Genomic DNA, 12,455 nt, shown 5'->3' with positions numbered 1-12,455 from the left:
TCATCAACTTTAAAAAGATGACTTAAAAAAGCAAACGTTGGTTAAAAAACTGTCATGCAAGGTTTACGGTAACAGATCGTCATCATATCATGGACCTTACCATTGACATGCGGAAATAGGGTGATCATATGAAATATAAAATATTTAATGGTTTCTTTAATGACGACAACATCAAATTGAATACGTGAATGAAAAATAAGAGGGATATTGCACTAACCACGAAAGAAAAAGTGTTAAAATACGTAAAATGACCCACGACAGTATGACTAAGATCATGGAACAACCTACTTTCTAAACAATAACCCCCCTCCCCTTCTTTACCTTACGGAAATCAGGGCAAAAGTCAAATCAAATTTTGAAACCATGGCGTCCACTTTACTGTGTCGGGTGTCGTCAATATTTAAAACTGATTTAACCTTGCCGTTGAAGAGTCTTGTCTACAGACGGGTAAACATTGCCACCGAGATTAATGCAATAACTCACAAATCTTATTAAAAACTCTAATGTGATGTGTAAGTTAGCTAGCTAGCTGCTAGTTTAGCAGCAGGTTGTTGTTAGTTGGCTAGCTAATTGTTAGGTGTGCTTCTATGGGAAAGCTGTGCAGCGGTTTAAACATAATTTCCGACGTTGACAGACATTTGTTCCAGTGTTCTGCTACAGATAAATTGCTAAGTGTAGGGACAGTTGACGATATGACCACTTTTGTGATGTTCATGCAAGAGCACATACTAAACTAAATACTAAACCTGCGTAGGCGGCTTGCTGTGTGTTCTCACAGCCAGACATGTAAGCATCTCAACCTTTCACCCAGTCCCCTCTCCACTGGGAATGTGAGTACCCACGCTGTTGGAGGAGTAGAGTGCAGTGCATCAGTGGTGTTTATCAATATAAGTAATTGCTCTTACTAATGCATTTGTTTGACAGGAAAGACAACTAGTTTTTAATTCAATGGCCTCTATGCTACTTGTAGATGTGCAAGTTCAAATATAGCACAAGTTCTTATATAGCGCAGGAGAACAGCAAGCCTGGGGGTTTTTTAAACAGAAAAAGCAGCACCCCATGGCACAACGCTTCTCCCTGTGTGACCGAACAGTACTTGTGTGTATTTACTGACATGTATTTGTAACTGATAGATGCACACACACATGTTAATGTATTTTTCCAAGTCTTTTTTTTTTGTCTGTAATGTCTTTTTCTTTGTGTCGGGCCCCAGTAAGACTAGCTGTCACCATTGGTGTCGGCTAATGGGGATCCTAATAAATCAAATCAAAATCTCTCACTCACAACATCCCTTTCAGCTGGTTCATTAATATGAGTTGTTTTTTTTTGTGTGTTATCCCATTTACTCTCCTTAAACAGTTGTTCAGCAGTGGGACCAGGGCATTGAGTGAGACTGGACCCTCCCAGGCTAAATTCTTTCCTGCAAATGAGGGATCAATGCTGCTCCCTGGGACTTACAAAGGCAAAGTGGCCTTTATCACAGGAGGAGGAACGGGGTTGGGAAAAGGCATGACCACAACACTGTCAGCACTAGGGGCAGAGTGTGTCATCGCTAGCAGGTAAGTGGAAACTTGGTAGTCAGTCGGGCTATAAATCCCAACACTACTGCTGCCTTCTTGCACTCACAAATTAGAAAGTGACACATTTTTGTTGTAATTTCTAGAAAACTGGATGTTTTGAAAAAGACTGCAGAGGAAATTACAGCTCAGACAGGAAATAAGGTACTACTACTGATCAGTTACCCACATTGAATGCATTCATCATCCAAGAGTTGCAGATACTGATAAATCAGTATGAACTCTGCTTTAAGTTGTGTTTGATACTTCAAGACTCTATCTGCAGGTCCATGCTGTGCAGTGTGATGTTAGAGACCCCAAGTCAATTGAAGCTGCTGTGGACCAACTGGTAGAGGTTGCTGGTCTCCCTGATGTACGTAGGTACAGATCAAGGACGTTTTGTCTGAAAAGTGGTATGCTTCGCTGTTCTAGATGTACTGGCCAATAATACTCCAATTGCTTGGTAAATATCATCATCCTCTCTTGTTCCTTTAGGTGGTGATCAACAACGCTGCAGGGAACTTCATCTCCCCGTCAGAGAAGCTGTCTGCCAACGCATGGAGGACCATCACAGACATTGTCCTGAACGGCACGGCCTTCGTCACCCTGGAACTGGGCAAGAGGCTGATACTGGCCGAGAAGGGTAAACACCAGAGCTATCTGATGGAGCCCATAAGCACAGATCTAGGATCAGCTTTCCCTCCCCATTTATTTGTGTTGTAATGTATCGTGTAGTGCTGCCAACAGGGGGCAGTAAAGATTCACCATTTGCCTACAACTCCTGTACATTTGATCCTTAGTAGTATAACAAGTGAGGATCAACCCAGAACATTGGTGTGGATGCATGTGTACCATGTCTATCTGTTTTCTATTTTAAGTGTGTAATATTTACAGTGATTGAGCCTCAATATGAAATGCTTGAGCACTTTTCCATTCAGTTGGTCGTAGTCCAGCGTCCATCCCCTTGTCCACTGCCCTTTTGCCCTAGGCTCCTCTTGGCTTTGCGTGCATGCACCCTCTCATTCCTTCAAATCAAAATCACATTTATTTATATAGCCCTTCTCAAAGTGCTGTACAGAAACCCAGCCTAAAACCCCAAACAGCAAGCAATGCAGGTTTAGAAGCACGGTGGCTAGGAAAAACTCCATAGAAAGGCCAAAACCTAGGAAGAAACCTAGAGAGGAACCAGGCTATGTGGGGTGGCCAGTCCTCTTCTGGCTGTGCCGGGTGGAGATTATAACAGAACATGGCCAAGATGTTCAAATGTTCATAAATGACCAGCATGGTCAAATAATAATAATAATAATAATAATAATAATCACAGGCAGAACAGTTGAAACTGGAGCAGCAGCACGGCCAGGTGGACTGGGGACAGCAAGGAGTCATCATGTCAGGTAGTCCTGAGGCATGGTCCTAGGGCTCAGGTCCTCCGAGAGAGAGAAAGAAAGGGAGAATTAGAGAGAGCATACTTAAATTCACACAGGACACCGGATAGGACAGGAGAAGTACTCCAGATATAACAAACTGACCCTAGCCCCCAGAGACACAAACTACTGCAGCATAAATACTGGAGGCTGAGACAGGAGGGGTCAGGAGACACTGTGGCCCCATCCGAGGACACCCCCGGACAGGGCCAAACAGGAAGGATATAACCCCACCCACTTTGCCAAAGCACAGCCCCCAAACCACTAGAGGGATATCTTCAACCACCAACTTACCATCCTGAGACATTCCTTTATCGTCCTCTTTTTTTTCTCTCCTTTCTCTGCTGTCTCTGTTCAAAGAGGAAATGATATGTAATGGGAGGATAGGAAAAGCCTCTCATGCGATGTTGTGCCATATTTATAATATGTGTGTGTCTGCGTGCGCGTGTGTGCGTGGATAAGCTTTAATATTCATGTGACTATCCCAGCCCATCTCTGATTACTGTGGCTTTTCCATCTGCCCTCAACACTGCAATTAGGCAAATCACAATTAAGCAATTACCTTGAAGTACAAAGACAAAAACATGCCATCACACTAGGGGCACTATTCAATCTGAACTGATGTTTTTCCAAAACAGCCATTCTTCCAACAGTGCAAGAAAGCATATTTGAATTGATACCCAGGTGTCTGTTCTTCTTTCACACTATTAGGATTATTCTATTGCAGCGGTGCGCAATCGTTTTGTCTCGAGGGCCACATTGGGATTTTGACATTTAACGGAGGGCCGCACATTTTATTTTATTTGATCGATTTGTTCGTCAAAAACAATTTGTGAGCCTAAAATAAGAATTTCCCTTCCCTGTTTTAGCGGCTACATAAATCTAAATGTGCTTTTATCGCAGTACAAGAACGTTGCTTTGTCTTCTCACCTGGCAGCTTGGCTCCAGGCTTTGATTAAATAGTCTCACAGACACAGTATTTATTCTGCTAGCATCTCCTTCCACTACCCCTCTGACTTCTTGATGTTCCATGTATGTGTAGTAGCGTCGTTTGTTTTATCAATCTAAAGGTACCCTGACTTGTTAAATCTATTGCAGTGTAATCTGGCCCACAACAGCCACCATGTTTTATGAGCTTTAGTGTGCTGGATATAAAAGCCTATAGAACTGTACAATGACTAACCGCTGCTCTCAGTTCATTGGAGGATCAAGTCGGCCTATGACAGTCTAATGAAGAAATGGATGAATTGGTCTAAACTGGGATCAGTTGTAAATTATAGGGGTGTACATGATGACACATATTGCTGTGCATATATTACAGTTGGACATATTTTTGTTTCTTTGTGGTATTTATGTACATTGTGTTTGTAGGTGCTGCGTTTCTGGCCATCACCACCATCTATGCAGAGACCGGCTCTGGATTTGTGGTTCCCAGCGCGGCTGCCAAGGCAGGAGTGGAAACTCTGTGCATGTAGGTATTTCAAAGGAGGCACTACCATAAAACCTATCAGGACCTGTTTCCCTGTCCTAAACCATCCCTATCACTATTGCACCCACCACACGTAGACATCCACACTGGCCTCATTTGAAAAGATTTGGCTCTCTCACTTATCAAACGCCTTATGAACACTAATGTATTTTTAAAGAGAAGCAATCATTAGCATAACGAAGGTCCAGGAACATTTAATTAACATTAAAGTGTGTCTCTCTCCCGATCCCACTCCAGTAGGATGTAGACAATAATAAAGACGGGTGGGCCCTGTGCATGTACATTGTCCGTTCACACGTGTGAATCCAATTGTGTGTGTGAGAACCCAACTTAAATCCTGAATGGGACCGACACCTTTCATGTGAAGACAGGGATGCTCTTATCAAATAAAGAATACACCTTCTTAATGAACCTCGGAGGGATTTTACCGAAAGAAAGATCCCACTCAATATTAGTCCCTGTCAATTCCACGGAAAGAGTTAATGACACTGAAAGGTTTCCCCATAAACCCAGGGAACTGGGAATGATAGATGGGGGAACTATTCGTGTCTCTCACAATCACGTCCCTTTTGTACCTTTGTTTGACTTCCTATACAAGTGACCGCAGTGTGTGTGTGCATTCCAGACTAACTAGAATGCCATTTAAGGTTACGCTTGAATCCAAAATAAAGGAAACACTTGAGTAAATGAGGGATAAAGTCTATTGAAAGCAGGTTGTTCACCCAGGTGTGGTTACTGAGAACTGAGATAACATCCCATCATGCTTAGGGGTCATGCATAAAAATGCCTGGTTGTTCAGTGACGTTGAAAGAGGGGTCTCAAAGGAGCATACTACATGTATAGTGGCATACTGGAGAGTTACCTATAGCTGGTCTTTTTTTTTCTGTGTGAATGAGCGCTATTATCTGATAATGCCCCCCCCCCATATGAAATCGCTCACACCAAAAAAGTGACCCCTCTATTTTGTAAAGGCAGCAGCAGCCAAATTTCATATTTCATTCTCTCAGGGGAGAGCTAGCCTATTTTTAGATCCTATTCTTTCATTACAGTTTTTTTGTGCGGAGGGTTTCAAGAAACTAGAGGGAATTAATCAATTCAACAAGCACCACCCTCGGCGCCTCTCGCTATAATGTTCCCAGAATGACATGGAATGACTAAAGCACTCCTGGCATCTACTTTTTGGCACCCCAGCTTTTTCTGTATGAATAGTTGAAATGTATTTTGTTTTTAGGTGCAGCTAGTTACCCTCCAATCATATTAGACTCAGACTGAAGGCCCCATTATGAGTGACTACCTATGAGAATATTTAGGAGGTAGTGCCTCACTCCTATGCCCAAGTCTAAACAGATTCCTTGAGCCTGCACTAGGCCATCTTTATTACTACATGCAGTAGTGGTAGTTCTTTGTCTTTTTCTTCCTTTTTTTCGTGTGTGTGTATCGTATGTATATGTAAACAAACTACTGTTTGTTTCTCAGGTCTCTGGCTGCGGAGTGGGGGAGGTACGGCTTGAGGTTTAATGTCATCCAGCCAGGACCAATCAGAACCAAGGTAACAGACAACTCTGGCATGAAACTTTACAAATATACTGTGTTGATATTTATTTTTTTAATAATAAAATGGCTTAAATCTTGCCCTTTCTGGTTTTATCTTGGCTTGTAAATGTGTAATTAGCTATGTTTTATGACCTCTTTTCTTTGTGTAGGGGGCCTTCAGTCGTCTCGATCCCACGGGCATGTTTGAGAAGGCCATGATCGGCAGGATACCCGTGGGCAGGCTGGGCACGCCCGGAGAGATTGCCAACCTGGCAGCCTACCTGTGCAGTGACTATGCCTGCTGGGTGTCTGGAGCGGTAAGAGAATGTGTGTCTGTCTTGATAAGCTAAGCAGGCAGTGGAGACCAATCACTATGTTAGCTGAATGCCTACCTTGCAGAATGGGTATCCGGAAATTGCAGATTGCAGTAAGTCCTTCACTGTAAATGACATTCCAAGTGCACTAGGATTAGGCGATGTAGGTATAGGGATGGACTATAGCTAAGGGGAAAATGATGACTCAACATCCACATATACCATGTTGTTTTCTTTAGTTGTGCCCATTCTCTTCTATTTGCAGATCATTCGAATGGACGGTGGAGAGTATGTCTCCATGGCAGGAGAATTCAATGATCTGAGGAGGGTATGTGCTGGAACTAACTTTGCAAACCCTGTTCCACTGTCAAGACCGGAACTTTAACACTAAAAAATCATATGAACATAGAATGATAATTTGATAGCATTGCTACCTTTTGCATAATCTCTGTTCTGTTATGCAACTAGCTATTGATTCCGTAACAAGATTGCAAGTGAGCTGTTGCTGGTTGAGGAAATCGGCCACATTTTATGACAGATGTTAGTTTATGGATATGTGGGTCAGGTTGTGCTAGTTTTAACTTTGTGTTTTGTGTGCGTCAGGTCACTAAGGAGCAGTGGGCTATGATGGAGACCATGATCAGGGGCACCAAGGGATCCTAAGAAGTCAAGATGGGAACACGATACTTCCGGGGCAGCAGGTAGCCTAGTGGTTAGAGTGTTGGACTAGTAACTGAAAGGTTGCAAGATTGAATCCCCGAGCTGACAAGGTAAAAATCTGTCGTTCTACCCCTGAACAAGGCAGTTAACCCACTGTTCCTAGGCCGTCATTGAAAATAAGAATTTGTTCTTAGCTGACTTGCCTAGTTAAAGGTTAAAAAAATTATATTTACTAACTCTCTACCACTGTTAATGCTCCAGGGAAACACAGATACTGTACACACAGACAATCTTTCCCTCTGTTTCTGACCTAAAACAGAGATTATACCATGTCAGGGAATATGGCTACAGGATCGACACACACACAGCCTTCTCTACAAACACCATTCTCACACACTCACTTAACCTCAAGCCTTATTTCTCATTGCCTAATGGACAAATCGAAAGGATGGGGACAGTAGGGCAGCATTTGAAGAGAAAATGGCTTCATCAGGAGGCCAACTATTTAGAGGAGGTTTGAGAGAGAGAACCTCATCTTTTCGTTCTCACTCGGTCTGAGATTCTACTGGCTACAGCACTCCCTGGATGAAACTGGCTTCTTGTTGGTTGAAAAACCTGTCCGTTCCTACGATTGACTTGGTATTTTGCTAGTAACATTTATCATTTGTTTTTACAATGATGCCTTGAAAAGAATTAATTCTGTTCTTTTTCAAAAAACATGTTTCAATGGCCTATCTAAGTTGACGTCCAGTAATGCTATTCATTGCTGTTAAGTGATTGTCTTGTGCTCTGTGTGTACAATACGTGAGGTTTACATGAATATGTCTGTGTGGAGTATGTTGAATAAAAGACAGTAGACATTTTATATCTCTCTGACGCATTCTTTTTAAATTCTCAGCCACCTAATGTTACATGGAGCGTTAGATGGATTGACTATTCATTCCCTCCCAAGCTGCTCTATCATTATTTTAGTTACTCTGACAAATCAATAGTCTATACGCGGACATAATCTTATGTGGATCTAATACACTGCTAAGCTGTTAGAAATAAATAACCTGAATGAGCTGTTCTTGGTCAGAAGTGCGATTTGTAGCAAGTTGAAAAGCTTGTCGAATGCATAATCATTGATGAACCGTTTCAATTCTTCGTAAATGTGTTTTTAATATTCTTTGAAGTAATCACTGATGTGCCAAGGCTTCATTGGTGAAAGTAAAAAGATGGAAACATCCTTCACGCATCCAATCGCATACCGATTGGTTACTTCAAGGAAGGTCGTGATGTATTTTGACAACGTTGGAATTGGACCTAAGCCTTTTAATAGTGCACCATACGTGACGCTAAATGAAAATGTCGCCAAACGTGAAGTAGTCCATGTCTCATTGTTAGGCATAGATGTCTTACTGTGATGTGTAGGCATTGTGCCAGTGAGCTTCTCTACAGAGGAACAGAGAGAACCCCACTCCCTCCCATCTCTATTTGTATTGTGCAAGTCACACTCCTGTTGTCTTTCATACTCTCCATTTCCTCCCTTTTCTACTTCCCCCTTCTTACCTCACTTTACCTCCTTAACTCTTTCCCTTTCACACCTCTTCCCCCTGTCTGTCTGAAGCCCCTCCCCCACTCATCCTTACATTTTCTATTTTATTTTCCTCCCTTCCTGTATTCATTAGAGCAGTGGCACCACAAAGCCTTCTCTTACAGTTGGAGCATGGTGGATTGTCGGGTCACATTTTCACTGTTCTGCCACCAGACCTTGTCCTCCCCCACTGAACAGAGGGCACTGGACAGTGTCTGATGCCATAGGACAAGCACAACGGAGGAAACATCCTTTCAATCCAACACAAAACACCAGTTCACTGACCCTCCTGCTAAAGCTGTGTGTATGTGTCTCACAGTGTTGGAGTATATCCAGGCTAAACACTATTACTCTGATTGTGGTGTCAGCAACACTTAGCTGAGAAAATGAAATGTGGTGGAGTTTTATTTACCTATGAGGTTTGTGGAAATGTCCAATTGAAAAGAACGACAATTTCATCTGGTTATTCCTTTGTCATCTTTAATTGTGTTGAACCAGTGTCCAATTTGTTTGCAGATTCTCCTTTGGCCATGCTGTTAAGGTCAGGGGTATGCCTGTTCTGTGTCGAGGGAAACGGGCATCAACGTATAGAGTACATTGCTTTTATTAATTACAATTAGCTCTCCCATAATGCAGCCTGTTCCCCTCTTCCTACTTCATACCCCTACCCTTTCATGTCCCAGAGTTCCATTAGGCACATACAGAAACACACAGACACACACTTAACACCGGCTATGTTTAACCTTTATTTAACTAGGCAAATACATACTGCAGCTAACCTCCGATAAGCCATCGCTATACCTTTACCAACTGGGCGAGAAATGCCAGCAGCTGCCCAATTAGGAGAAAAAATCATCCTGCTGTCTAAACTCTCACTGCATAATGCATGGGGGACAGAGGACTGAGCAATGCCTCCACTCAGTGCAGGGATTTCTAAGGTTAATGCTTCAGTCTGTCATAAAGCAGCATGTAACTTCCCCTATGTCTACAGAGATTACTTCCGGCGCCGACAGAGATGGCCGCCTCGCTTCGCGTTCCTAGGAAACTATGCCGTTTTTTGTTTTTTTACGTGTTATTTCTTACATTGGTACCCCAGGTCATCTTAGGTTTCATTACATACAGTTGAGAAGAACTACTGAATATAAGAGCAGCGTCAACTCACCATCAGTACGACCAAGAATATGACTTTCGCGAAGCGGATCCTGTGTTCTGCCTTTCACCCAGGACAACGGAATGGATCCCAGCCGGCGACCCAAAAAAACGACTTCGTAAAAGAGGGAAACGAAGCGGTCCTCTGGTCAGACTCCGGAGACGGGCTCATCGTGCACAGGAGACGGGCTCACTGGAAAGAAGCTATCGGAGTCGGTGCAGCCAGCTGGTTTCTCCACGCATCGCGCCTACAGAAACAAACATCTTTCTGGTAAGAAGAGGGGCGGGGGCGTATGCCTTATGGCTAACGAGACGTGGTGTGGTCACAAAAGCATACAGGAACTCAAGTCCTTCTGTTCACCTGATTTAGAATTCCTCACAATCAAATGTCGACCGCATTATCTACCAAGGGAATTCTCTTCGATTATAATCGCAGCTGTATATATTCCCCCCCAAGCAGACAGCGATGGCTCTGAACAAACTTTATTTGACTCTTTGCAAACTGGAATCCATACATCCTGAGGCTGCATTCATTGTAGCTGGGGATTTTAACAAGGCTAATCTGAAAACAAGACTCCCTAAATTGTATCAGCATATCGATTGCGCAACCAGGGCTGGCAAAACCTTGGATCAATGCTATTCATTGCCCTGCCCCGCCCTCCTTTCGGAAAAGCTGACCACAACTCCATTTTGTTGATCCCTGCCTACAGACAGAAACTAAAACAAGAAGCTCCCACGCTGAGGTCTGTTCAACGCTGGTCCGACCAATCTGATTCCACACTCCAAGACTGCTTCCATCACGTGGACTGGGATATGTTTCGTATTGCGTCAGACAACAACATTGACGAATACGCTGATTCGGTGTGCGAGTTCATTAGAACGTGCGTTGAAGATGTCGTTCCCATAGCAACAATTAAAACATTCCCAAACCAGAAACCGTGGATTGATGGCAGCATTCTCGTGAAACTGAAAGCGCAAACCACTGCTTTTAATCAGGGCAAGGTGACCGGAAATATGACCGAATACAAACAGTGTATCTATTCCCTCCGCTGCAATCAAACAAGCTAAGCGTCAGTATAGAGACAAAGTAGAATCTCAATTCAACGGCTCAGACACGAGGTATGTGGCAGGGTCTACAGTCAATCACGGATTACAAAAAGAAAACCAGCCCCGTCACGGACCCGGATGTCTTGCTCCCAGGCAGACGAAATAACTTTTTTGCCCGCTTTGAGGACAATACAGTGCCACTGACATGGCCTGCAACCAAAACATGCGGCCTCTCCTTCACTGCAGCCGAGGTGAGTAAAACATTTAAACGTGTTAACCCTCGCAAGGCTGCACGCCCAGACGGCATCCCCAGCCGCGCCCTCAGAGCATGCGCAGACCAGCTGGCTGGTGTGTTTACGGACATATTCAATCAATCCCTATCCCAGTCTGCTGTTCCCACATGCTTCAAGAGGGCCACCATTGTTCCTGTTCCCAAGAAAGCTAAGGTAACTGAGCTAAACGACTACCGCCCCGTAGCACTCACTTCCGTCATCATGAAGTGCTTTGAGAGACTAGTCAAGGACCATATCACCTCCACCCTACCTGACACCCTAAACCCACTCCAATTTGCTTACCGCCCAAGTAGGTCCACAGACGATGCAATCTCAACCACACTGCACACTGCCCTAACCCACCTGGACAAGAGGAATACCTATGTGAGAATGCTGTTCATCGACTACAGCTCGGCATTTAACACCATAGCACCCTCCAAGCTCGTCATCAAGCTCGAGACCCTGGGTCTTGACCCCGCCCTGTGCAACTGGGTACTGGACTTCCTGACGGGCCGCCCCCAGGTGGTGAGGGTAGGCAACAACATCTCCACCCCGCTGATCCTCAACACTGGGGCCCCACAAGGGTGCGTTCTGAGCCCTCTCCTGTACTCCCTGTTCACCCACGACTGCGTGGCCACGCACGCCTCCAACTCAATCATCAAGTTTGCGGACGACACAACAGTGGTAGGCTTGATTACCAACACCGACGAGACGGCCTACAGGGAGGAGGTGAGGGCCCTCGGAGTGTGGTGTCAGGAAAATAACCTCACACTCAACGTCAACAAAACTAAGGAGATGATTGTGGACTTCAGGAAACAGCAGAGGGAACACCCCCCTATCCACATCGATGGAACAGTAGTTAAGCAAGTTAAGTTCCTCGGCATACACATCACAGACAAACTGAATTGGTCCACCCACACAGACAGCATCGTGAAGAAGGCGCAGCAGCGCCTCTTCAACCTCAGGAGGCTGAAGAAATTCGGCTTGTCACCAAAAGCACTCACAAACTTCTACAGATGCACAATCGAGAGCATCCTGGCAGGCTGTATCACCGCCTGGTACGGCAACTGCTCCGCCCACAACCGTAAGGCTCTCCAGAGGGTAGTGAGGTCTGCACCACGCATCACCGGGGGCAAACTACCTGCCCTCCAGGACACCTACACCACCCGATGTTACAGGAAGGCCATAAAGATCATCAAGGACAACAACCACCCGAACCACCCGAGCCACTGCCTGTTCACCCCGCTATCATCCAGAAGGCGAGGTCAGTACAGGTGCATCAAAGCTGGGACAGAGAGACTGAAAAACAGCTTCTATCTCAAGGCCATCAGACTGTTAAACAGCCACCACTAACATTGAGTGGCTGCTGCCAACACACTGACTCAACTCCAGCCACTTTAATAATGGGAATTGATGGGAAATTATGTAAAATATA

The 12,455-nt window shown here is 44.4% G+C and overlaps 1 protein-coding gene across 2 annotated transcripts; it reads left to right on the top strand.

Annotated features, from left to right (window-relative positions):
- The first annotated feature begins 317 nt into the window (after window positions 1-317).
- LOC112222869 (2,4-dienoyl CoA reductase 1, mitochondrial) lies at window positions 318-7,839 on the top strand. Of its 2 annotated transcripts, none has more exons than XM_024385715.2 (10): window positions 318-447; window positions 1,360-1,559; window positions 1,664-1,721; window positions 1,843-1,929; window positions 2,052-2,199; window positions 4,352-4,451; window positions 5,946-6,018; window positions 6,173-6,319; window positions 6,582-6,644; window positions 6,920-7,839. In XM_024385715.2, exons 1-10 carry the CDS (start codon window positions 364-366, stop codon window positions 6,977-6,979), a joined length of 1,020 nt encoding a protein of 339 aa, XP_024241483.1. In that variant the 5' UTR covers window positions 318-363; the 3' UTR covers window positions 6,980-7,839. The 2 variants fall into 2 exon arrangements, with proteins under 2 accessions (XP_024241483.1, XP_042160590.1); XM_042304656.1 differs by lacking the exon at window positions 318-447 and adding an exon at window positions 474-830.
- The last annotated feature ends 4,616 nt before the right edge of the window (window positions 7,840-12,455 follow it).

The sequence above is a fragment of the Oncorhynchus tshawytscha genome, linkage group LG23, assembly GCF_018296145.1.
Source record: "Oncorhynchus tshawytscha isolate Ot180627B linkage group LG23, Otsh_v2.0, whole genome shotgun sequence".
NCBI classification, from domain to species: Eukaryota; Metazoa; Chordata; class Actinopteri; order Salmoniformes; family Salmonidae; genus Oncorhynchus; species Oncorhynchus tshawytscha.
Note: the sequence above shows the minus strand (reverse complement) of the source record. Positions and strands in the feature narration are given on the sequence as shown.